We start from the raw sequence: 27566 nt of genomic DNA, 5'->3' as shown, positions 1-27566 counted from the left end.
ACTCATTTGTGTTCAAATGAAAATGGCCCTGATCTAATTTCAAACAGAAGATAAGTTTCTACTGGTATTTTGAAAACAATTCGAAATTCACTTCAAGCAACTTTGTTTATGCAATTTTTTATTTATTTTTATCAATCATGCATTTAAATATCATTCTTACAAGCCAAAAGGGCACATGACAATAGGACAGCAGCTAAGATATGGCTGGAACAAGCTATCAGCAAATCAGCACCTAATACTGGAACTTTCCTATCAGTTATATAAACTAGTCCAGTTGACAGAGTCACAGATGCCCCGACTAGAAGCGGAACCCGGGATAGAGGGGGCCAGTAAAGTCTGTCTGGAGGGAAACGATGAGATGGGCCTGGTTGTTGGAGATCCTATAGAAGGCCAGTACTCCTTCATGTTGGTCCAGGTACACCCCCAGCCTGCGAGCCTTGGTTGTGCCTAGCTGGGTCTCCTTCTCAGCATGCCACATTGAGAAGGCCGTCCCAGACCAGTTCAGGCTCCAAGAGTGCTCGTTGTAGCCCAGCCTGCTGCTGTCGTCAGCCTCCTTTCTGTCCAGGTCTCTGTAGGCCACGCCAATAGTGATCTGAGTGACAAAGAATAAAAACTAAGTAAAATACTCAAAGCCAAAATAGTGAATACTAGTCAATTCATGACAGATTCAAATCAAGGGCATCTCTCAAGTACATAACATACTTTGACGCGATCTTAATGATGAGGGTGCAACCATAGAAATATAATTATATTAAGTGTGTACCAGTGAAGGGTGCTGGGGGAAGGACGGCTCCTAATAATGGCTGGAATGGAGCCAATGGAATGATATCAAATACATGTTTGATACCATTCCAGCCATTATTAGGAGCCGTCCTTCCCTCAGTAGCAGCCTCCTCTGGTGTGTACCCATGTGTGTTCCAGTCAAATGTGGTCGTAGCCTGAGAAGCTTTGTCACATCTAGTAATTGGCAACGGATGGCAACACCCATCCGTAGCACGCGCTCCAGCAGGTGTATCTCACTGATCATCCCTAAAGCCAACACCTCATTTGGCCGCCTTTCGTTCCAGTACTCTGCTGCCTGTGACTGGAACGAATTGCAAAAATCGCTGAAGTTGGAGACTTTTATCTCCCTCACCAACTTCAAACATCAGCTATCTGAGCAGCTAACCGATCGCTGCAGCTGTACATAGTCTATTGGTAAATAGCCCACCCTTCTTCACCTACCTCATCCCCATACTGTTTTTATTTATTTACTTTTCTGCTCTTTTGCACACCAATATCTCTACCTGTACATGACCATCTGATCATTCATCACTCCAGTGTTAATCTGCAAAATTGTAATTATTTGCCTACCTCCTCATGCCTTTTGCACACATTGTATATAGACTCCCCCTTTGTTTTCTACTGTGTTATTGACTTGTTAATTGTTTACTCCATGTTTAACTCTGTGTTGTTGTCTGTTCACACTGCTATGCTTTATCTTGGCCAGGTCGCAGTTGCAAATGAGAACTTGTTCTCAACTAGCCTACCTGGTTAAATAAAGGTTAAATAAAAATAAATAAATACATTCTATGGCAGTAATAACCCACCTTCTGGCCCGTCCACTCTGTCTCCCAGTAAAAGAGGCTTCCAGCCAGGGGCTCCCTGCACAGTATCTGTCTCCAGTAGATGAAACGGTCGGGGTGCTCCGGCTGGTTCTGCTTCTCTGGCTTCAGAGTGGCATTACGGTCCTTATCAGCCCGTTCACGTGGCGGTAAGCAGTGTTGGGGTCAAATGTCAGATTAAAGCGAACTACATGGCGAAAGACAGGAAAGATTGGTGATGCTATTGTCATCCTTTGTAGTCCACACTCACTTGTTTGTTCAAGCGTCCAATTGTCTGAAGACGCTTCAATGCTGCTCATGACTACATTTCTATAACTCTTTAAAAGGGTGAGAAGCAGTGAAAGGGCTACTCACATGAGCATTTCTTTTCTGGTTTTCAGCTCTGGGTTTGCCAAACCAACAGGGATCACCTGGTTCACAAAAAGTTGTGAGAGAAAATAAACAATTCTTATTTGGATTATAACACCAACTTTGGAACTACACTGAAGAAACCTAAGACCGCTGTTCATATATTTACCTTGAGGTCCAGTTGTAGGTAATGGAGGTTGAGGTAGAAAGTTTGTTGATGTCACCTCATTCACTAAAGAAAAGCAATAGAGGTGAGAAAATAAGAAAGCTGTTTTTACAGCTAGTCACCGCGCAAATCGTGGAGTTGAGTTTAATCAGCTAGGTAGAGGTGAAGGGTTTGATGTTATTTCACATACTAAAATGCAATAGGGGAAGGATCTTTAGTCTGTTAAAGGCTGACGTACTTGATCATCTCATACAAATACTGAATTAAACATTTACCTGTGTTCAGTTGAGGGTTTGATTGCACTTCGGATGCTACAGAGATTAATGAGAAAAAAAGATTAACATTCTGATAGAAAATGGCAGCTGCAACTTAGTTTTTTCATTTTCATTTAACATGTCTTGTAGATGCTTACCTGCATTTTGTGAAGCCACCTGATTGTTGTCAGTAGATGCTCCATTCCCTGCAGCTTGACCATTGAACAATTGAGACGGACTAAGACTGGCATCATTCACTAAAAGCAAGAAAATAGTCTCAGTAATATTAATAACCATATATACTACTTAACCATTGAGCATTCTCAACAGAACCAGCAAAATCAGAAGGGAAAAATAGTAAAACAGGTCCTAATCTCCCTGTATACATTTTAGGACATTGAAAATGCCCATGGACTCACCAGTTCTGAAGATCTTGGCCATGCTGGATTTACACAGATCCTGTAGTCCATCTCTTAGCTCTCCCATCACAGTTTGAATCTCAGACACAAGGGCCTCCTCATCCAGCACTAACCCCTCTCTGCCCCCATTATGTGTGAGGAGCTCCAGGGTGAAGATATTCTGTAGAGGATGATAGATGAAGACAATAACGCCTAGTGGTGAGGATGGTCATCTCAATCCCATTATCTTTTTTCCTTGTACCTTTAAGAAGCAGATGTGGTCCTGCATGCTGGCCAGTCGGCTGAGTTCCTGGTCTTTCCTGCGGAGCTGGGCCAGCTCCTGCTCCAGCTTGTGGATGTGGCCCTCGGTCCGGCTGCCCATGGAGGCCTGATGGGCACAAAGAACTCCCCAACCTGGGTTCCCATCAGCTCCACACTTCACCAGCTCAGAGAAGAGCTCCACACCCTCCTTCTGTAGGGCCTGGACTGAGCTCTGAGAAGAGAGAGGACACAGACACAGAGAGAAGCAAAGCAAAAATGGAGGGATGGATAGAGGTGGAGAGACAAGGAGGAAGTGAAAGAGGGGGCAGAGTGTTATGAATAACTACTAGGCTCTTGTGATGGAAATTTTGTGCATCTTGTCTTTGTTGGTGTCATAAACAATCCTTTGTTCCTGCCTATGCCTGGTAAAGATATGGAGGTCCGTCATGACCTCCTCCTTTAGACTATTTGTCAGAACACGCAGAATCTGTTCTATAAGTTAAGATAGGGTTGGTTCCGGCATGTGTCTGGCACCGTCTCCTATGAACTATGCCTATGTAACATGTCTGTAACCCGAATATATTTGGGAACTAAACGGGACTGCCCCGTTAGAGCTCCTCATCGACATGTGTACTTGGTGCATTGAGTTTGTTGGAACCCCTCTGACAATAAACAATGATTCATTTAAGATTGACTTCGGGTGTCCCTATGTAAGAATTTTCACAACACACTGAAAACAAATTATGTAACCACAACATATTTTACATTTATGAGGAGTTTCCTTACTTTGTGGAGCTGGGGCAGTTAGTGGGAACTCCTTGAGCTCCTTCTCCATCTCTTGGATCCTCCTCGGTGTCTCGGCCTGCACTGGAACTAGCTCCCTCTGTACAAAGGGACACAGTATACAGAAACACAGGATTCTCTCAGGCACCCAGTATTTTAATAAATTCAAATAAAGCTGCTATATTCAAATAAAATAGTTGTGGCAACAGACAAAACAACAGTCAGTTCTTTACCCATCTCTCCTTCCACTCCCCTTATGGCTTAACCACACGGTGGCCCTTGTGTCCATCACGACAACACTGGTCACACAAACACTCCTTATCATCATGACAGTAGAGATCTAGGGGCCGCTGGTGTTGAGCGCAAAGCCTGGGGCTGATGACGGGCAGTTGGGGGAACATCCCCCCCCTTGGCGAAGGCCTGTGTTTGCACACACCTCCAGATAGATAGACATGGATAGTGGGGCAGACGAGCTTCTCCATGGCCTCCACTAGCACTGTGCTCTTGGCCAGAGAGGGTCGTGGGATGAAGACCTGCCTACACAGGGGGCAGCTAAACTGACCCTTGGCCTCATTCTGGTCCCAGTGCCTCTGGATGAAGGACAGGCGGTAGGTGTGACCACAGGGCAGCGTGGCGGGGTCACGTAGCGTCTACAGACAGACAGAGCACACAAAATCCTCAGGCCATGCGGCAGCGGCCATGGAGCTGGGAAACGTAGGTCCTGGAGATTGTGGTCAACTTTGTAAGTAAGACTGACAATCCTTCCGAAATGTCATAGCATGCTGGTTAAAACCTAAATGGACTGGCCTTGGGCGAGGCAGGAAAAACAGGTAAGACCAGTGAGGAGTTTCCAAAACATTCTGATTGATGTCACAGTCACATGGATGAGGCAGAAGCACTCTAGTTGCAGGCTGTCAGTGGTCTAGATTTTTAAATCTCAAAGTGGTAGACCGACAGGTTTTTCACCTTCTCCAAGAAGGAACCACGTATTCACCTTTTGTGGATATAAATAGCCTAGTTATTGTTAAAAATACACACACACACACTGTGTGTCCACAATAATAAGGCTGTACCTCACAATGTTTAACAATACAATGGCTATACTGTGTAAACTGATGGTCCATGTAAAAGGACACATGACCCCCAACATGTGAAGTTAATAGGAGCATGCTAAATTTGGTGTAAAATGAAAACCAAGAGTCTATATTCTATAACCCCCTCCCCATTTTCACATTGGTGCTCATGAGTCCTTTTACATGGAAATGACCAGCAGCTTACACACCATTTCTGCCATATCCATTGTATTGTTTATCATTGTCGATACAACCACATTTTTCACCTTCTCTGTGGATATAAAAAGCATAGTTATTGTACAAATTTTTAAATAAATAACACTGTCCACAGTAATGTGGTTGTGTCAACAATACAATGGATACAGAAATGGCTATACTGTGTAAGCTGCTGGTCATTTCCATGTAAAAAGGACTCATGAGCACCAAATGTCAAATGAAAAGGTAAGAGTCCATCTTTTTGAGAAATTAAGGCATATGTACACATTACACTGTCACCAGGCAACAGAAAGAGCTGGCCACTACTATATAAGAGATTGTTTGTGAGGAGATCACCACTGCCCTTGACTTACAATTAAAACACCCACTTTTCAAGATGGTTGGCAAGCATGTATTTTTTTCTGATCAGTGTTTGTAGCTGAAAAGCTTTTCATCTGGCTGTGAACACATTGGACAATAGTGCAATATTAAGGAGACAAAAACAGGTCTGCTGAAACATTTGAGGCCTACCTGGGCACCCTATTCTGCACTGGGGCATTATCTGAGCAGACACCTGCCTACTGCTGCTTACCTGCCTACCTGGAAGTCGGGAGGAAAAATATGGGTTTGGCGGATGTCAGGAGAACACTACCTGCCCGAATGCATACAGCCAACTAAAGTTTGGGGCTGTTTTTCATGGTTTGGTCAAGGCCCCTTAGTTCCAGTGAAGGGAAATCTTAACGCTACAGCATACGATAACATTCTAGATGATTCTGTGCTTCCAACTTTGTGGAAGGCCCTTTCCTGTTTCAGAATGACAATGCCCCAGTGCCTAATGTGAGGTCGATACAAAAATGGTTCGTAGAGTTCAGTACGGAAGAACTTGACTGGTCTGCACAGAGCCCTGACCTCAAGCCCATCGAACACCTTTGGGATTAATTTGGAATGCAAACTGAGAGCCAGGCCTAATTGTCCAACATCAGTGCCCGACCTCACTAACGCTCATGGCTGAATGGAAGCAAGTCCCCGCAGCAATGTTCCAACATCTAGTGGAAAACCTTCCTAGAAGAAGAGTAGAGGCTGTTATACAGTGGGGCAAAAAAGTATTTAGTCAGCCACCTATTGTGCAAGTTCTCCCACTTAAAAAGAAGAGGCCTGTAATTTTCAGCATAGGTACACTTCAACTATGACAGACAAGAGAAGAAAAAACAAAAATCCAGAAAATCACATTGTAGGATTTTTAATGAATTTATTTGCAAATTATGGTGGAAAATAAGTATTTGGTCACCTACAAACAAGCAAGATTTCTGGCTCTCACAGACCTGTAACTTCTTCTTTCAGAGGCTCCTCTGTCCTCCACTTGTTATCAGTATAAAAGACACCTGTCCACAACCTCAAACAGTCACACTCCAAACTCCACTATGGCCAAGACCAAAGAGCTGTCAAAGGACACCAGAAACAAAATTGTAGACCTGCACCAGGCTGGGAAGACTGAATCTGCAATAGGTAAGCAGCTTGGTATGAAGAAATCAACTGTGGGAGCAATTATTAGGAAATGGAAGACATACAAGACCACTGATAATCTCCCTCGATCTGGAGCTCCACGCAAGATCTCACCCCGTGGGGTCAAAATGATCAAAAATCCCAGAACCACACGGGGGACCTAGTGAATGACCTGCAGAGAGCTGGGACCAAAGTAACAAAGCCTACCATCAGTAACACACTACGCCGCCAGGGACTCAAATCCTGCAGTGCCAGACGTGTCCCCCTGCTTAATCCAGTACATGTCCAGGCCCGTCTGAAGTTTGCCAGAGAGCATTTGGATGATCCAGAAGAAGATTGTTAGAATGTCATATGGTCTGATGAAACCAAAATATAACTTTTTGGTAAAAACTCAACTCGTCGTGTTTGGCAGACAAAGAATGCTGAGTTGCATACAAAGAACACCATACCTACTGTGAAGCATGGGGGTGGAAACATCATGCTTTGGGGCTGTTTTTCTGCAAAGGGACCAGGACGACTGATCCGTGTAAAGGAAAGAATGAATGGGGCCATGTATCGTGAGATTGAGTGAAAACCTCCTTCCATCAGCATGGGCATTGAAGATGAAACGTGGCTGGGTCTTTTAGCATGACAATGATCCCAAACACACTGCCCGGGCAACGAAGGAGTGGCTTCGTAAGAAGCATTTCAAGGTCCTGGACTGGCCTAGCCAGTCTCCAGATCTCAACCCCAAAGAAAATCTTTGGAGGGACCAGCAACAGTGTGTGAAAACCTTGTGAAGACTTACAGAAAACGTTTGACCTCTGTTATATACCCTTTGTTGGCAATGACAAAGTATTGAGAAAAACTTTTGTTATTGACCAAATACTTATTTTCCACCATAATTTGTAAATAAATTCATAAAAAAATCCTACAATGTGATTTTCTGGATTTTTTTCCCTCATTGTGTCTGTCATAGTTGAAGTGTACCTATGATGAAAATTACAGGTTTCTCTAATTTTTTTAAGTGGGAGAACATGCACAATTGGTGACTGACTAAATACTTTTTTGCCCCACTGTAGCAGCAAAGGAGGGACCAACTCCCTATTAATACCCTTGATTTTGTAATGAGATGTTCGACTAGCAGCTGTCCACATACTTTTGGTCACGTAGTGTCGATTTTAACAGACTATTTCCAGGTTGCTGGCTACGAACTCAGAGACTATTTCCTCCCATGTAGGAGTTGCACCTATTTTCCACAGTTCCAGGATAATATTGACCGGCTAAATTTCTAATGTAGAAACTGCCACCTTATTGAGGAATACATGTCTGAGCTGGACATCCAGAGTAAGCTAATTATCCTGGAAAGGTCCTACTCTAAGACCTTTTCTTTTTCTACTCAGCCTGGTCGTTGTCACTGCCTCGCCACTGTGTCGCCACTCTCCGACTGACTGGCCAGGGCTGCCCTGCACGTCACACACCGTAAGCCCAGCGCAAGGCAGTGGTTTATGGTGAATGGGGCTGAAATGGCTTTAGGGGATCCCATCCTGCTGACCAGCAATTTCACCCACCTGCTTCCAGAGATTCCTGCTCCTTCATCCTTTACCTGTCTCCGGAGGGTCCACGTCGGGGAATTTTTACCACAGGCCAGTACCCCCCAGGCTCCCTCACACGTCAGGCCTCAAGGGTGTATGACTTACATGGGTGCAACCAAAGCCTGTGTACTGTAAGTCAGTTTATAACATTCCATCATTGGTTACTCAGAGTTCTCCATATTGACATTGGATGCGGCATCAAGCCCTATGGTGCCAACCTTGGAAAAGTAATTACAATTTCTACTCCTTACTAATAGGGATAGACCAAATGGTGCAGTTCTATGCAATTTTATATAGTTATACCAACCTTAATTTTAATATCAACCATCAGACTGTGCCTGAAACTGCCTATTGAACATTGCTTGTTTGAGATGGCAACTCCACGTGGCTTAAAAAAATCGTAAAGGACTTGGGTCTGATGAGCTAACTTCCTAAACTAGATGACATCAAGATCTGGGCTATGCAGACAAATCAGGACATCCTGATATTGACTGAAACTTGGATCTCTGGAGACATTCTGGACTCTGATATTAATATTGAGGGTTATAATGTGTTCAGAGCTGACAGGATAGAGGTGGGGGAGTGGCTATTCTTATTAAACATAATTTCTAGGTCTATATGTTTCTACTGCCGTCTTCCCCCAAGACATTAGTGACCATTGCCCAGTTGTTTGTGTTAGAGATATGAGAATAGCAACAATGGCGCCGACAGAGATGGTCGCCTCGCCGGGAGTCCTTAGAAAACTATGCAGCATTTTTTTTTTTTTTTTTATGTATAAATTCTTACATTGTTACCCCAGGAAATCTTAAGTCTTATTACATATATCCAATAGTCGACGTCAACTTACCAACAATACGACCAGGAATGCGACTTTCATGAAGTGGATCCTTTGTTTGGACCACCACCCAGGACAATGGATCTAATCCCAGAATCTGACCCAAAACGTTGTTGCAGCAGAAGAGGCAGACAGAGTGGCCTCCTGGTCAGGCTTCATAGACGTGCACATCACCCACTGCTCCCGAGTATATTACTCTCCAATGTCCAGTCTCTTGACAACAAGGTAGACAAAATAAGAGCAAGGGTTACCTTCCAGAGAGACATCAGAGATTGTAACATTCTCCGTTTTACGGAAACATGGCTCTCTCGGGATAGGTTGTCGGAATCGGTTCAGCCACCGGGCTTCTTCATGCATCACGCCAACAGAGATAAACACCTCTCTGGGAAGAAGGGCGGGGGAGTATGCTTCATGATTAACGACTCGTGGTGTAATCATAACAACATACAGGTACTCAAGTCCTTCTGCTCACCCAACCTAAAATTCCTTCCAATCAAATTAAATGTTATTTGTCACATACACATGATTAGCAGATGGTAATGCTTGTGCTTCTAGTTCCGACCATGCAGTAATATCTAACAAGTAATCTTACCTAACAATTTCACAACAACTACCTTATACACACACACACATACACACACGTAAAGGAATGAATAAGAATATGTACATAAAAATATGAATGATCAATAGCCGAATGGCATAGTAAAGATGCAGATGGTATAGAGTACAGTATATACACATGAGATGAGTAATGTAGGATATGTAAACATTATATAAAGTGGCATTGTTTAATGTGGCTAGTGATACATTTATTACATCATTTTTCCATTATTAAAGTCGCTGGAGTTGAGTCAGTATGTTGGCAGCAGCCACTCAATGTTAGTGATGGCTGTTTAACAGTCTGATGGCCTTGAGATGGAAGCTGTTTTTCAGTCTCTTGGTCCCCCGCTTTGACCGGTACTGACCTCGCCTTCTGGATGATAGCGAGGTGAACAGGCAGTGGCTCGGGTGGTTGTTGTCCTTGTTGATCTTTATGGCCTTCCTGTGACATCGGGTGGTGTAGATGTCATGGAGGGCAGGTAGTTGTCCCCAGTGATGCTTGTGCAGACCTCACTACCCTATGGAGAGCCTTACGGTTCTGGGCGGAGCAGTTGCCATACCAGGTGGTGATACAGCACGACAGGACACTCTCGATTGTGCATCTGTGAAAGTTTGAGTGTTTTTGGTGACAAGCCTAATTTCTTCAGCCTGCTGAGGTTGAAGAGGCGCTGCTGCGCCTTCTTCACCACACTGTGTGGGTGGACCATTTCAGTTTGTCCATGATGTGTAGGCTGAGGAACTTAAAACCTTCTACCTTCTCCACTACTGTCCCGTCGATGTGGATAGGGGATAGAGGGCTGCTCCCTCTGCTGTTTCCTGAAGTCTACAATAATCTCCTTTGTTTTGTTGACATTGAGTGAGGTTATTTTCCTGACACCACACTCTGAGGACCCTCACCCCCTCCCTGTAGGCAGTCTCGTCATTGTTGGTAATCAAGCCTACCACTGTAGTGTCGTGGTGAAACTTGATGATTGAGTTGGAGGCGTGCATGGCCACGCAGTCATGGGTGAATAGGGAGTACAGGAGAGGGCTGAGAACGCACCCTTGTGGGGCCCCAGTGTTGAGGATCAGCAGGGTGGAGATGTTACCTACCCACACCACCTGTGGGAGGCCCATCAGGAAGTCCAGGACCCAGTTGCACAGGGCAACCTGACGAGTTTGCAGGGTACTATGGTTTTAAATGTTGAGCTGTAGTCGATGAACAGCATTCTTACATAGGTATTCCTCTTGTCCAGATGGGTTAGGGCAGTGTGATTGCAGTTGCGTCGTCTGTGGACCTATTGGGGCGGTAAGCAAATTGGAGTGGGTCTAGGGTGGAGGTGATATGGTTCTTGACTAGTCTCTCAAAGCACTTCATGATGACGGAATTGAGTGCTACGGGGCGATCGACATTTAGCTCAGTTACCTTCGCTTTCTTGGGAACAGGAACAATGGTGGCCCTCTGGAAGCATGTGGGAACAGCAGACTGGGATAAGACCAGCCAGCTGGTCTGTGCATGCTCTGAGGACACGGCTGGGGATGCCGTCTGGGCATGCCGTCTGGGCCGGCAGCCTTGCGAAGGTTAACACGTTTAAATGTTTTACTCACGTTGGCTGCAGTGAAGGAGAGCCCGCAGGTTTTGGTAGTGGGCCGTGTCAGTGGAACTGTGTTGTCCTCAAAGCGAGCAAAGAAATTGTTTAGTTTGTCTGGGAGCAAGACATCGTGGTCCTTGACAGGGCGGGTTTTCCCTGCCACATACCTCTCGTGTCTGAGCCGTTGAATTACGACTCTACATTGTCTCTATACTGACGCTTAGCTTGTTTGATTGCCTTGCGGAGGGAATAGCTACACTGTGTATTCAGTCGCGTATTTGATATGCGCCTTGTTTTCAGTTTAGCCTTGTTAAAATCCCCAGCTTCTATACATGCAGCCTTAGGATATATGGTTTTCGGTTTACATGGAGTCCAATGAGGTTCTTTCAGGGACGTTGATGTGTCTGCTTGGTGGGAGGATACACACAACAGATTATGATCGAAGAATTCTCTTGGTAGGTAATGCGGTCTGCATTTTATTGTAAGGAATTCTAGGTCAGGTGAACAAAAGGACTTGAGTTCCTGTATGTTGTTATGATCACACCACGTCTCGTTACTGTATGTTGTTATGATCACACCATGTCTCGTTAATCATAAGGCATACACCCCCGCCCTTCTTCTTACCAGAAAGATGTTTGTTTCTGTCGGCGCGATGCGTGAAGAAGCCAGGTGGCTGTACCGACTCTGATGACGTATCCCGAGTGAGCCATGTTTCCGTGAAACAAAGAACATTACAATCTCTGATGTCTCTCCAGAAGGCAAACTTTGCTCGGATTTCGTCTACCTTGTTGTCAAGAGACTGGACATCGGCGAGTAGTATGCTCGGGAGCGGTGCACAATGCGCCCATTTACGGAGCCTGAATGGAAGACCGCTCCGTCTGCCCATTCTGCTGCGCTGTTGTTTTGGGTCGCCAGCTGGGATCCGATCCATTGTCCTGGGTGGTGGACCAAACAGAGGATCCGCTTCGGGAAAGTCGTAATGTTGGTGAGTTGACGTTGCTCTTATATCCAATAGTTCCTCCCGACTGTATGTAATAAAACCTAAGATTTCCTGGGGTAACAATGTAAGATATAACACATAAAAATAAAAAAAATACGGCATAGTTTCCTAGGAACGCGAAGCGAGGCGGCCATCTGTCGGCGCCGGAAGTACATGCCGGCCATATTACCTCCCAAGAGAATTCTCGTCAGTTATCGTCACAGCTGTGTATACACCCCCTCAAGCAGACACCACGACGGCCCTCAAGGAACTTCACTGGACTCTAATGTACACCATATATCCTGAGGCAGCATTTATTGTAGCTGGGGATTTTAACAAAGCAAATTTGAGAACCATGCTACCTAAATTCTATCAGCATATTGATTGCAGTACTCGCACTGGTAAAACTCGATTACTGCTACTCTAACTTCTGCGACGCATACAAGGCACACCCTCGCCCTCCCTTCTGCAATTCCGACCACGACGCCATCTTGCTCCTACCGTCTTATAGGCAGAAACTCAAACAAGATGTTCCCGTGACTAGAACCATTCAACGCTGTTCTGACCAATCAGAATCCACGTTTCAAGATTGTTTTGATCACGTGGACTGGGATATGTTCTGGTCAGCCTCATGAGAACAACATCGATCTATACGCCGACTCGGTGAGTGAGTTTATAAGGAAGTGCATTGGAGAGGTTGTAACCACCATGACTATTAAAACCTACCCTAACCAGAAACTGTGGCTGGATGGCGTCATTCGCGCAAAACTGAAAGCGCGAACCACCGCATTTAACCATGGAAAGAGGTCTGGGAATATGGTTGAATATAAACAGTGTAGTTATTCCATCCGCAAAGCAATCAAACGAGCGGAATGTCGGGAAGGGACAAAGTGAAGTCGCAATTCAACGGCTCAGACACGAGGCGTATGTGGCAGAGTCTACAGGAAATCACGGACTACAAAAAGAAAACCAGCCGCGTCACGGACACCAACGTCATGCTTCCAGACAAACTGAACACCTTCTTCGCCCGCTTTGAGGATAATACAGTGCCACCGTCACTGCCTTCTAACAAGGACTGGTCTCCCCACCCCCCCTTCCCTCTCCTCTCCCGTGGCTGACGTGAGTAAGACATTTAAATGTGTTAACCCTCGCAAGGCTGCTGGCCCAGACGGCATCCCTAGCCGCGTCCTCAGAGGTTGCGCAGACCAGCTGGCTGGTGTGTTTACAGACATATTCAATCGCTCTATCCCAGTCAGCTGTCCTCACATGCTACAAGATGGTCACCATTGTTCCTGCACCCAGGAAGGCAAAGATAACTGAACTAAATGACTACCGCCCCGTAGAACTCACCATCACCATGAAGTGCTTTGAGAGACAATTCAAGGATCATATCACCTCCAGCTTACCGGCCACCCTAGACCCACTTCAATTTGCATAACACCCCAACAGGTCCACAGTCAATGCAACCACATTCACACTGCCCTATCTGGACAAGAGGAATACCCATGTAAGAATGCTGCTCATTGACTTCAGCTCAGCAGTCAACACCACAGTACCCTCCAAGCTGGAAGCCCTGGGTCTCAACCCTGCCCTGTGCAATTGGGTCATGGACTTTGACAGGCCGCATTCTGACAGGCCGCCCCCAAGTGGTAAAGGTAGGAAAAAACATGTCCACTTCGCTGACCCTCAACACTAGGGTCCACAAGGGTGCGTGCTCAGCCCCCTCCTGTACTCCCCGTTCCCCCATGACTGTGTGGCCATGCACGCCTCCAACTCCATCAAGTTTGCAGACGACACAACAGTAGTGGGCTCAACTACCAACAACGACGAGACAGCCTACAGGGAGGAGGCGAGGGTGGTGTCAGCAAAACTACCTCTCACTCAATGTCAACAAAACAAAGGAGATGATCGTGGGCTTCAGGAAATGGCAGAGGGAGCACCCCCCTATCCACATCAGAGGGACAGCAGTGGAGAAGGTGGAAAGTTAAGTTCTTCTGCATACACATCACAGACGGTGTGAAATGGTCCACCCACACAGACGGTGTGGTGAAGGCGGCACAACAGCACCTCTTCAACCTCAGGAGGCTAAAGAAATTTGGCTTGTCATCTAAAACCTTGACAAACTTTCACAGATGCACAATCGAGAGCATCCTGTTGGGCTGCATCACAGCCTGGTACGGCAACTGCACCGCCCTCAACCGCAAGGCTCTCCAGAGGGTGGGTTGTGCAGTCTGCACAACGCATCACCGGGGGAAAACTACCTCCCCTCCATGACACCTAGAGCACCTGATGTCACAGGAAGGCCGAGAAGTTCATCAAGGACAACAACCACACGAGCCACTGCCTTTTCACCCCGCTTACCATCCAGAAGGCGAGGCCAGTACAGGTGCATCAAAACTGAGACAGAAAAACAGCAATCTCAAGGCCATCAGACTGCTGAACAGCAATCACTAACTCAGAGGCTGCTGCCTAGATTGAGTCCCAAATCACTGGCCACTTGAATAAAATGGATCACAAGTCACTTTAAACAATGGCACTTTAAATCATGTTTACATAACTTACATTACTCATTATGTATAGACTATTTTACACCATCCATTGCACCTTGCCTATGCCGCTCGGATATTCGCTCATCCATATATGTACATATTCACCCCTTTAGATTTGTGTGTATTAGGTAGTTGTTGGGGAATCGTTCAATTACTTGTTAGATATTACTGCATTGTCGGAACTAGAAGCACAAGCATTTTGCTACACTCGCATTAACATCTGCTAACCACGTGTATGTGACCAATACAATTTGATTTTAATACAAAAAGCTAAGCCTCATGTCATCACAAAGAGGAACTTTAAAAACTTCAGCTTACAAGCTTTTAATTGTTTTACTTGTTCTTCATTTTATCAAATCAAACTTTGTCACATGCGCTGAATACAAGTGTAGACCTTACTGGGAAATTCTTACTTACAAGCCCTTAACCAACAGTGCAGTTGAAGAAGAGTTAAGAAAGTAGTAAAGTAAAGTAGACTAAAGTAAAAAATTATAACAAAAAGTAACACAATAAGATACTGAGCCAGTGTGCGGGGGTACAGGTTACTTGAGGTAATTTGTACATGTAGGTAGGGGTGACGTGACAATGCATAGATAATAAACAGCAAGTAGCAGCAGTGTACAAAAGGGAGGGGGTGATGCAACCGGTCAGGATGCTCTCTTTGGTGCAGCTGTAGAACCTTTTGAGGATCTGGGGACCCATGCCAAATCTTTTCGGTCTCCTGAGGGGGGAAAGGGTTTGTCGTGCCTTCTTCACGACTGTCTTAGTATGTTTGGACCACGATAGTTCTTTGGTGATGTGGACACCAAGGAACTTGAAGCTCTCAACCTGCTCCACTACAGCCCCGTCGATGTTAATGGGGGCCTGTTCGGCCTGCCTTTTCTTGTAATCCACGATCAGCTCCTTTGTCTTGCTCATAGAGGAAGAGGTTGTTGTCCTGGCACCATACTGACAGTTCTCAGACCTCCTCCCCATAGGTCGTCTCATCGTTGTCGGTGATCAGGCCTACCACTGTGGTGTCGTCAGAAAACTTAATGATGGGTGTTGGAGTCACTCAGACCACTCAGTTGTGGGTGAACAGGGAGTACAGGAGGGGACTAAGTACACATGCCTGAGGGGCCCCAGTGGTAACTTCTTAGGGCTAGGCACCTTTTTCTCAATTTCCACCTGAATGACGTGCCCAAAGTAAACTTCCTGTAGCTCATGGCCCTGAAGCAGTTTTGCATATAATTGGTACCATTGAAAAGAAAACTTTGAAGTTTGTAGAAATGTTAAAATAATGTAGAACAATATAACAATAGATATGATATGAGAAAATCAAAAGAAAAACCAACCAGGATGGTTGAGAGAGAGATCATCCTCTTAGAATTGCAAGAGAAAGGTCATATTGTAAATTAGCATCCTTCCACAGGGTGTCAGCAGTCTATGTTAAAGTTTTCAGGCTTGTAACTTCAAAAACTAATAAGAAATAAACGTTTTTGTAGGACACAGTACTGGAAGTCCGTGTTTACGCGCGCCATGAAGAAATGTAAAAACTTTTTTTTTTTTAAAGATCGGTTTCCTATTGAACCTCCTTTCCGAAATAAAAAGTATAGTTCGATTACATTTTAGGGTATCTGAGGAGTAAATAGAAACGTATTTTGACTTGTTGAAACAAAGTTTAGGGGTAGATTTTCGGATTCCTTTCTCTGCAAGTTGAACAAGTGGATTCCTCAAATCGATGCGCCAACAAACTTTTTCGGATATAAAGAAGGATTTTATCTAACAAAACGACACTACATGTTATAGCTGGTACCCTTTGGATGACAGGAAGATTTTCAAAAACTAACTTTATATGTGAATGTATGAAACCTGTGCCGGAGGAAAAATATTTTGATCTGGGGCGCTGTCCTCAAACAATTGCATGGCATGTTTTCGCTGTAATAGCTACTGTAAATAGGACAATGAAGTTAGATTTAAGAATTTAAGCTTTCAGCCGATATAAGACATTTATATGCACCTAAATGTTTCAAATCCATAATATTTATGATTATTTATTTTAATTATGCGCCCTCCAGTTTCACCGGAAGTTGTCTCACTAGCAGGACCCAGATCCTTTAAGATTCACCATGGCAGACGTGTTGTTGCCTACTCTTACCATTTGGAGGGCAGCCCGTCAGGAAACCCAGGATCCAGTTGCAGAGGGAGGCATTTAGTCCCAGAATCGTTAGCTTAGTTATGAGCTTCGTGGGCACTATGGTGTTGAACGCTGAGCTGTAGTCAATGAACAGCATTCTCACATACGTGTTCCTTTTGTCCAGGTGAGAAAGGGCAGTGGAGTGCGATTGAGATTGCGTTATCTGTGGATCTGTTGGGGTATGCGATTTTGAGTGGGTCTAGTGTGTCCGGGAGGATGCTGTTGATGTGAGCCATGACCAGCCTTTTCAAAGCACTTCATGGCTACTGGCGTGAGTGCCAAGGGATGGTGATCATTTAGGCAGGTTACCTTCGCTTCCTTGGGCACAGGGATTATGGTGGTCTGCTTGAAACATAAAAAGGTATAACAGACTGTCAAGGAGAGGTTGAAAATATCAATGAAGACACTTGACAGTTGGTCCACGCATGCTTTGAGTACACGTCCTGGTAATCCATCTGGCCCAGCGGCTTTGTGAATGTTGACCTGTTTAAAAGGTTTTGTTCACATCTGCTACTGAGATCGTTATCACACAGTCATCCAGAAGAGCTGGTGCTCTCGTGCATGCTTCAGTGTTGCTTGCCTCAAAGCGAGCATAAAAGGCATTTAGCTCGTCTGGTAGGCTCGGGTTTCCCTTTGTAGTCAGTAATAGTTTAAGCCCTGCCATGTCCGGCAAGCGTCAAGAGCCGGTGTAGTAGGATTCAATTGTAATCCTGTATTGACGCGTTGCTTGTTTGATGCTTCATCTGAGGGCATAGCAGAATTTCTTATCAAGCGTCCGGATTAGTCTCCCGCTCCTTGAAAGCGGCCTTTAGCTCAATGCGGATGTTGCCTGTAATCCATGACTTCTGGTTGGGATATGTATGTACAGTCACTGTGGGAACGACGTCGTCAATGCACTTATTGATGAAGCCGATGACTGAGGTGGTGTACTCCTCAATGCCATTGGATGAATCCCAGAACATATTCCAGTCTGTGCTAGCAAAACAGTCCTGTAGTGTAGCATCTGTGTTGTCTGACCACTTCCGTGTTGAGCGAGTCACTGGTACTTCCTGCGTTAGTTTTTGCTAGTAAACAGGAATCAGGAGAATAGAAAATGGTCAGATTTGCCAAATGGAGGGCAGGGGAGAGCTTTGTATGCATCTCTGTATGTGGAATAAAGGTGGTCTAGGATTTCTCTCTCCTCTGGTTGTACATGTTAAGTGCCGCTTCTGGTTGAGCATTTTCTTCTTTGCGTATTGCCTTATAGAGTTGGTTGAGAGCGGTCTTAGTGCCAGCTTCGTTCTATGGTGGTAAATAGACAGCTACGAATAATAGATGAGAACTCTCATTAGATAGCATGGTCTACAGCTTATCATATGGTACTCTACCTCAGGCGAGCAATACCTCAAGACTTCTTTAATGTTAGACATCGCGCACCAGCAGTTATTGACAAATAGACATACCCCCATCCCTTGTTTTACCAGATGGTGCATGGAAAATCCCACTACCTCTATATTGTCCATATCGTCATTCAGCCACGTCTCGGTGAAACATAAGATTACAGTTAATGTCCCGTTGGTAGGATAATCTTAATCTTTGGTCATCAATTTTATGTTACAATGATTGCACATTAGCAAGAAGAGAGTTTACTTGCTTGCCTAAGGATTCTCAGAAGGCTGCCCGACTGCGGCCCCTTTCCCTGCCATTTTCTTCAAGCAAAAGGCAGAGATCTGGGCCTGTTCCAGTGAAAACAGGATATCCTTCTCGTCGGACTCGTTAAAGGAAAAAGTTTCTTCCAGTCCGTGGTGAGTAATCGCTGTTCTGATGTCCAGAAGTTATTTTTGGTCATAAGAGATGGTAGCAGCAACATTATGTAAACAATAAGTTGAATAAGTTACACAAAACGCAAACAAACTAACAAAGTAGCACAATTTAGTGACCTTGATTGCATTTCAGCTATCCCTGAACCTGATTTAGCTTTGAGCTTTTTTGCAGATGTCTTCAATACGATTGTGGATTATTATGTAACCGCTCTTTCGGATTGTAATGGGAACCCAGCTAAATTCTGGAAAACTGTCAAATCCCTGAAGGGTTCTACTTTCACCTCTCGGCCACAACCAATTAATTCAGACACTGGCCTCATTACGGAAAAAAATTCCATCTTTGATACATTTAATCGAGTTCACATGACTGGTGATGCAAAGCACTTCCGCATTGTCTCTGTACTGTTTGTTGCTACTTGGCTACCTGACAAACCTTTTGTTTTTTACTCTTAACTATTTAATCAAACTCTGTATCTAACAAGTTTACCAACGTCTTAGTTTTGTCCTCAATTTATTTGTCTTACATTTTTTCTACCCTGGACATAACATTATGCCTTCTCATTGCAGTCGCTCTACAGAAGAACTATCGCCTTATGGTGAGGATAGCTGAGTTGCATGTTCGGCTTCAGACGCAATCGTTCAGACGCAAGGCAAGGACAATTTAAGTGAAGGAAAGATACAGCGTCTGTGCCGCCAGTAAATACAGGTTGTGTTAGTCCCCCTGCACAGTCCCTTGAGCCGTACAATTTTCTCAATGGTTCTGGAAAGAAAGCCTGTTGGCATGCTCAACCAGTGTTGCTCTTTCAACTGGTTTTCCCCACTAAGCAACAAGTCGGAGTCAGAGCCCAAGCCTTCTCAGGTTTCTCCACCCATTATGGCATCTGAGCCGCCAAAGCCTCCCACCATTAGCTCTGATAAATTGAAAATCCTAGTCATTGGCGACTCCATTACCCGCAATATTAGACTTAAGCAATTAGGCACGAGGCAGTGTGGTATATGGCCAATATACCACAAACCCAGAGGTGCCTTATTGCTATTATTAACTGGTTACCAACGTAATTAGAGCAGTAAAAATAAATGTGTTTTCATACTCGTGGTGTGTGATATAACACAGCTGTCAACCAATCAGCATTCAGGGCTCGAACCACCCAGTTTATAATGAAAAAGAATCATCCAGCTATCATACATTATTTACCAGTGGGCAGGGCTACCGACATAAAGGCTAATCTGAAATTGGTGCTAGCTGAGGCTAAAACTGGCGAGTGTAGCTCGCAGGGGTATTGTTATCCACATCAACGATGTTAGAATGAAACTGTCAGAGGCCACCAAGCACAACATAACTTGAGTGTAACTTAGATAAGAAAGATGTGTTGGTATCGAGTAATTGTCTCTGGCCCCCTCCCAGTTTGGTGGGGAGTGGGGGGGTGATGAGCTCTACAGCAGACTTGCACAACTCAATCGCTGGTTGAAAACAAAACTGTTTTCTGCCCCTCCCAAAAGATAGAATTTGTAGATAACTGTCCCTCTCTTGGATCCCCACACAAACAGGACCAAGCCTGGCCTGCTGAGGAGTGACGGACTCCATCCAAGCTGGAGGGGTGCTCTCATCATAAATTTATCAACAAACTTAACCTAGCGTGATACCCTAGATGCAAAACAAAAACATTGTGTCACAAGAAATGAGCTTCCTGGTAGACAGAAAATATCCGAGCCCTGAAGCAATCTTCCAGAAAATTGGAACGGAAATGGCGTTCCAACAAACTATGTATTCCGACTAGCTTGGAAAGACCACAGACAGAACAGTGAGAGATATTTTACCAGATGTATAAATGTAAAGCATCGGCTTGGCGTTTCCACTCAATACCAAAAATAATGGTATTGAGAGGAAGCCCAGTTGCCAGCAGTGGGAGAAGATGGAATGAGATGGATTTTGGCTGACATTCTGCACATTTTCTCATCGACAAAACTTGGGATCTCAGGACTATTTTCTGTTCCCAAAATTAGAATATATGTTATGAACAGAGTGGACTAAGTTTTGTAAACTTTACTCTTCGCCAAAGTTTCAAAAATTGCGTTGTTTAGAAGGAGTGCAAAGGCAACTTGAGTTATTGCACACGTGCACTTCACAGAGTAGGTGTTCCCTAACGGAAAAATGTGCATGCGTGATAGAACGCACCAAAAGGATCTTGCTAGCTCATGCTTAGCTCTGCCCACCTCCATGCTTGTTTTGCCCATTATAACTCATTTGTTCCCATTTGAAACAACAGGCTGTGGTCTATCTTGGTTTAGTTATAAAAATATTTGACAGTACCATGAAATATCGAAGCGCCCTTACTGGTGCTCGATTAGCCTACTTTTCCAAGCTGGTTGAGGAGAATAAAAACAATCCAATTTATTTTTAAATATGGTTACACAGCTAACTAAAAAGCAGCATTCCCCAAGTGAGGATCGCCTTCACTTCAGCAGTGACTCACTCCTTTTTGAATATGCTTATTTCTCCAAAACTGCACAGAACTGCCAGGACCTAGGATCATTGGAGACAAGTTTTTTATCCTGTATTTCGACACATTCACGAAAATAGTCATGGCCTTCAAACCTTCCAGCTGCCTACTGGACCCTATTCCAACTAAACTACTGAAAGAGCTACTTCTTGTGCTTGGCCCTCCTATACTGAACGTAATAAACAGCTCCCTATCCTCTGAATGTGTCCCAAACACACTAAGTGGCAGTAATAAAGCCTCTCCTGAAAAAGCCAAACCTTGACCCAGATTTTTTAACTAATCAGCCTATTTCGAATTTCCTCCCATTCAAATTTTTTTTAAAGCAGCAACTCACTGTCTTCCTGAAGACAAATAATGTATGTGAAACACGCTAGTCTCGTTTTAGACCACATCATAGTACTGAGACCGCACTCGTGAAGGTGGTAAATTGCCTTTTAATGGTGTCAGACCAAGGCTCTGCATCTGTCCTCGTGCTCCTAGACCTTAGTGGCGCTTGAGACACCATCGGTCACCACATCCTTTTGTGGAGATTGGAAACCCTAACAGGTCTACAAGGACAAGTTCTTGCCTGGTTTAGATCTCATCTGTCGGAAAGATAGTTTGTCTCGGTGGATGGTTTGTCCTCTGACAAAGTAATGATGTTGGTGTTCCTCAAGGTTCCTTTTAGGACCACTATTGTTTCCCTATATATTCTACATCTTGGTGATGTCATTGGGAAAAACATTGCCAACTTTCACTGCTATGCGGACGACACACAGCTGTACATTTCAATGGTGAAGCCCCAAAATTGACTAACCCGGAAGCCTGTGTGTTTCAGACATAAGGAAGTGGATAGTGGCAAATGTTTTACTTTTAAACTCGGACAAAACAAAGATACTAGAGTTCTCGGTCCCAAGGAACAAAGACATCTGCTGTTTGATCTGACAATTAATTTTATGGTTGTACAGCTGTCTCAAATAAAACTGAAGGATCTCTGCATTACTCTGGACCCTGATCTCTCTTTTGACAAACATATCAAGAAAGGGCAGCTTTTTTCCATCTTCGTAACATTGCAAAAATCTAACTTTTTGTCCAAAAATTATGCAGAAAAGCTCATCCATGCTTTTGTTACTTCTAGATTAGACTACTACAATGTTCTACTCTCCAGCTTCCCAGATAAACACTTAAAACTTTAGTTTACGCTAAATACGGCTGCAGGAATCTTGAAAAATGTCCCCCCAAAATGGATAATATTACTCCAGTGCTAATCTTTACATTGGCTTCCTGTTAAGGCTAGGGCTGATTAAGGTTTTGCTGCTAACCTACAAAGCATTACATGGACTTGTGCGTACCCATCATGCCTCGGACCACCTGGCCTGACGACTCCTGGCTGTCCTCGTCCCCAGTCCACCTGTTCATGCTGCTACTCCAATTTCAACTGTTCTCCCTGCTGCTATGGAACCCTGATCTGTTCAGACGTGCCATCCTGTCCTGGACCTGCTGTTTTCAACCCGCTCTCTTGCTCCCTCTCGATCTCTCTCGCACCTGCTGTCCAGACCTCGGAATGCTTGGCTTTGAAAAGCCAGTTGACATTTACGCCTGAGGTGCTGACCTGTTGCACCCTTTACAACCACTGTGATTATTATTTGACCCTGCTGGTAATCTATGAACTTTATAAAATCTTAAAAGATGACTTAATGGCCACGTACTCCTATAATCTCCACCCAGCACAGCCAGAAGAGCACTGGCCACCCCTCAGAGCCTGGTTCCTCTAGGTTTCTTCCTAGGTTTTTTTCCCCCTAGCCACTGTATTTCTACATCTGCATTGCTTGCCCTTTGGGGTTTTAGGATGGGTTACTGTATAAGCACTTTGACATCTGGTGTAAAAAAAAAAAAAAAGGCTTTATAAATACATTTGATTGAATCACCATTTTATTTCAGTGGGTCATCTCTTTGAAAGAACTTCCAAGCCTATTCACAATGATTTTGGTCTGGATGCTGATAGGGAAACTTGCTGAATGATCAAATAAATTATGAATGTCATTGTATGCTGTAGTGTTAAGATTTCCCTTCACAGGAACTATGGGGCCTAGACTGAACCATGAAAAACAGCCCCAGACCATTTATTCCTCCTCCACTAAACTTTACAGTTGGCACTATGCATTTGGGCAGGTAGGGTACTCCTGGCGAATACAGTTATTTATTTTTATTTCACCTTTATTTAACCAGGTAGGCAAGTTGAGAACAAGTTCTCATTTACAATTGCGACCTGGCCAAGATAAACAAAGCAGTTCGACACATACTCCATGTGTAACTCTGTCGTTGTAAAACAAACATACAGGGAAAGAGGTAGTTGTTTGGGCTAAATTATAGATGGGCTGTGTTATAATTATAGTTATTGTGCTTATGTTGCTTGTAGAGGCAGTTTAACTCTGTAGTGAGTGTTTAAACAGAGGACAGGCGGTCCCGTTCTGTGAGCTTGTGTGGCCTACCACTTCGCTGCTGAGCCATTAATGCTCCTAGAGGTTTCCACTTCACAATAACAGCACTTACAGTTGACCGGGGCAGCTCTAGCAGTGCAAAATCGGACAAACTGACTTGGAAAAGTGTCATCCTATGACATTGAAAGTCACTGAGCTCTTCAGTAAGGCCATTCTACTGCCAATGTTTGTTTATGGAGATTGCATAGCTGTATGCTCAATTGTATACACCTGTCAGCAAAGGGTGTGACTGAAATAGCCAAATCCACTAACTTTTGTGTTTACACACACACATACAAATAATAAGAATTACGTGATCGGATTATGCCATACTAATGACATAAGATTTGCATAGTGGAAAGTCTGGGAAAAGTTGGGAACAAATGAGTTAAGAGTTTTTGTAAAACGTGGTCACAAATGTAAAAACTGAGGGAGAGTTTACAGAAATTCTGTAACCAAACTGCATCTGCCCAGTTCTTCCAGTAAATGTTTTGTAAAATATTCAGTGTAAAATTGTTCAAAGTTGTCGTTGTGATTAGAGCTGTGTGATTTGTTAAACATAACAGTCTATGGTTTTTGTTTGGTATACATTTTTTGAGAAAAATCTAAGTCTCATAGAAATTGTCACCGTGGAATTGCCCTGCTTCAAATAAGAAATGAGTAAACTCCTAGATATTTTCTTTTGTAAATAATAACTTCACATAAATGTATAATACTTCATGGTTTGACAGGCCTTATATTATTTGTGGTATGGCATCTCTAAATGGTTGATATCGTTTCACCTCGTGAGGGCAAGTGATGACATGAAGCTTTTTCAGGGACATATTTGGTACTGGCGCAGTAGCTAGCTACTATAGATGAACCGGGGGATTCATTAACCTCCGTTGCTTACTGGACCTGGAATAAGATTGGGATCCTTTTGAGATGTGACTAATTTTATTTTTTCGTACTAGTTGCATGATAAAATAAAAAAACTTGATAGCATTTGCTAACCGGCTAGCAAAATGTGTTTGACAGCTAGGGAACATTGCCTAACCAGCTAGCTACAACGTTAGCTATATCTAGCTAGCCACCAATGACGAGAATCGGATTTGTTTGACAACTTAGGTAATAGCTAATGTTAACTTCAAACCATTTTTTAAGTAGCTGAATTCTAAGAAAGGTAACGTTGAATAGTGTTGGTTGTAAAACTAGCTAGCCAATTGCCAGATTATGCATTGGGCTAGCAGCTAACGTTAGCTTGCTTGCTTGCTGACAGCAACTTCAATTTGCAGCGTTGTTGCACAATGTTAGCTACAGATTACAGAATGTGCAATCAGGAAAATGACCCATGTCACACTTATATATATATATATATATATATAAACAAATGCAGTAGTTTAAAATAGTTATTCTCAAACCTCACCTCGGGGACCCCCAGACGTGTCAAAATTGTGTTGTTCTGAAGTAACGTTAGCACACCTGATTCACTTAAATTAATTAAGGGCTTGATTAATTGGCAAGTTTAATCAGGTGTACTAGCTTTGGAAATGCATGGAACTGCGGGAGGTCCCAGAGGAGCGGTTTGAGAATCACTGCTGCAGGGAAGAGTGAGGACAACCTATTTATTTGTACTGCACTCATGTCAAAATAGGCTTACTTCTTTTATTTATTTACATAAGTTAACCATTGAGCCTTGTTTAGTGGAGCAAAGGAAATTATTATTTTGTCTCATCTCTATTTTCAAGAATGTTCAGGAGTCCACAAATTCTGGCCTTGACATGCCCTGTCAGAACCCTGCTGCTGTCTGTCAGAGACCCCCACGTGCCTGCCCTACCTGAACACGCCTGTCAGAGGGGGAATGGACCCAAAGCAGGGAGAAGTCTCTGTCAGGGGGATGGAGTGAATGGTGGAGGGGAGGAGGCAGCCATCTCTTCACACCTTGTTAGCAGAAGCACCTCTGGTTGTGAAAGCTGTCTCCTTAACACCGCACCTCAACACCCCTTACAAAAAGCCACCCCTCCCAACCGACCTCAATTGTCTCAGGACTCTAGCTTTGTCTCTTTGAAACTTACACCACGACTGCCGGTGATAGTAGCATGTGACCCTTGGAAAACCACTTCATTGGAACATTTGGACAATTCCAAAGCCACCGAATGTTCTAGCGACCATAAGTGCCTTCTACAAAGGAGGCAAACTGACAATGGTAGCCAATGTTTGTCTGCTGAGGTGAAGGTCAACATCACATTCAGTCCTGATCAAAGTGGAAAGATTCACAAGGACATTTTTCACAGACTGCTTGTGTCCACACCCAAACAGTGGACTGTGGATCCCCAGCGACTCCTTTCAGTCCAGAGCCAAGGCCTGCACCAGTCTGCTGCCTCCAGCCCGGAGGGTGCCATGAGGGAGTGCCTTTCGCTGGTGAACGAGGCGCGCTGCCGGCAGAGCCTGGAGCCTAATGTGGCTCTGTATGAGAAAGACGTCCGGGGGGAAAGGGGGCCCAGTGAGGCCCAGTTGAAGTGGGCGTCTGTGCTGGTCTCTCTTTGCTCTGTGGAGGGAGAGCCCGCCTTCCTGTTCACCCTCAGATCCACAGCACTGAAGGGCAGACACAAGGGCGACGTCAGGTAACCACAGACTCCTGCACCATTCCCACTGCTTTTGGGCTATTTAATGTTTGACATATGATGTCATGACATAACTTAACAACTCTGAGAATGACAACTTTGTTAGTGTGTTTTGAGAAAAACATTGTCTTATAAATGAATGTATGAAGTTGTATAGAAGGCTAGAAATTGACAAAGTGCTGTGTGAATTTCCAGTTTTGCAGGAGGCAAGCGTGACCCCTCGGACAAGGACGTTGTGGACACTGCCCTGAGAGAAGCTTGTGAGGAACTGGGCATCACTGTGGCAACAAACCAAGTGTGGGGCGTGCTGAAACCAATCCGGGATATGGTGAGGACCTTAACCCTACCCATAATCCTTCATGATCCCCATTCATCTCTATGTGACGCACTGACACACAGCTAGTAGCTCCCCTCTGCGCTAGAACAGTTGAGATGCTGTAGTATTCTTTCAGTGAAACATTTCTTAATATGAGTATGTCTTCATTATGTAAATTGTTGATCTGCCGCTTTCCCTAATCATTGCACATTTTCTCTCAGTCTGGAATGATGATAGCCCCTGTACTGGCCAACCTCGGCCCCCTGGAGGCGCTGTCGTTCAAGCCAAATCCTGCCGAGGTACAGTTACAAGAACTCTGTTTGCCTTTGAGCTGAACTAACACGAATGCCAACTAACATGGAGTTAAAATGACATTCCTCATTCTCTCTCAGGTAGAAGAGATTTTCACCCTGTCGCTCTCCCACGTATGCAGTCCCCAGAATCAGGGATACACCCACTTCCGTACCGGTGAGCGCTACGGATACACCCTGCCCGTGTTCCGCAACGGGAAGTACCGCGTGTGGGGCCTCACTGCCGTGGCCCTCGAACACACGCTCAAACTCATCACGCCGCCATAACAACCAATCATTGCAGCCATCACTACTGTTTTTTTGTTAAGTATAGTGTAAGTATGATTACGGAATAATTTAATTATTTGTTTCATATGTGAAATTGATCATTGGGGCTTATGTATCAATTGAGGACTTCTTATAATCAATGTATCCCATATACTGTAAGCATACATGTCAGAAGTGATATATTGAATAAATGAGATATCAGGTAGGGTCATGTAAGGAACAATCAACTTCCATGTCAAAACCACTTTGGATTGTAATGTCACTGTATTTTGTCATACTGACATAATCTGAGGTTTTCCCTGGAAAGGTCAAATCTTTACAGTTCATTCATTCACTAACCGTATGAAGGTAAGGCACCATGTTTCGGTGTGTCAGAAAATGCAATAAAAATGGTTTACGATCCTATCCTTTTTTGAAATGTTATTTCTTTAGGTTTCT

At 44.2% G+C, this 27566-nt stretch overlaps 1 protein-coding gene and 1 pseudogene across 4 annotated transcripts; one reads left to right on the top strand and one right to left on the bottom strand.

The window, feature by feature from the left end:
* Window positions 1–137: 137 nt before the first annotated feature.
* LOC116354706 (tripartite motif-containing protein 16-like) lies at window positions 138–25078 on the bottom strand (annotated as a pseudogene).
* On the top strand, window positions 24448–27533 carry nudt8 (nudix hydrolase 8). 4 transcript variants are annotated; one of them, XM_020507812.2, is made up of 5 exons: window positions 24448–24557; window positions 25359–26234; window positions 26430–26562; window positions 26772–26849; window positions 26943–27533. In XM_020507812.2, the coding sequence occupies exons 2-5, from the start codon at window positions 25360–25362 to the stop codon at window positions 27126–27128; spliced, it is 1272 nt and encodes a 423-aa protein (XP_020363401.1). In that variant the 5' UTR covers window positions 24448–24557; window position 25359; the 3' UTR covers window positions 27129–27533. The 4 variants fall into 4 exon arrangements, with proteins under 4 accessions (XP_020363401.1, XP_020363402.1, XP_020363403.1 ...); XM_020507813.2 differs by having other exon boundaries at window positions 24453–24738; XM_020507814.2 differs by having other exon boundaries at window positions 24453–24793.
* Window positions 27534–27566: the final 33 nt, after the last annotated feature.

This window comes from Oncorhynchus kisutch, linkage group LG18 (genome assembly GCF_002021735.2).
Source record: "Oncorhynchus kisutch isolate 150728-3 linkage group LG18, Okis_V2, whole genome shotgun sequence".
Lineage (NCBI taxonomy): Eukaryota > Metazoa > Chordata > Actinopteri > Salmoniformes > Salmonidae > Oncorhynchus > Oncorhynchus kisutch.
This window is presented reverse-complemented; position numbering and strand designations above follow the sequence as displayed.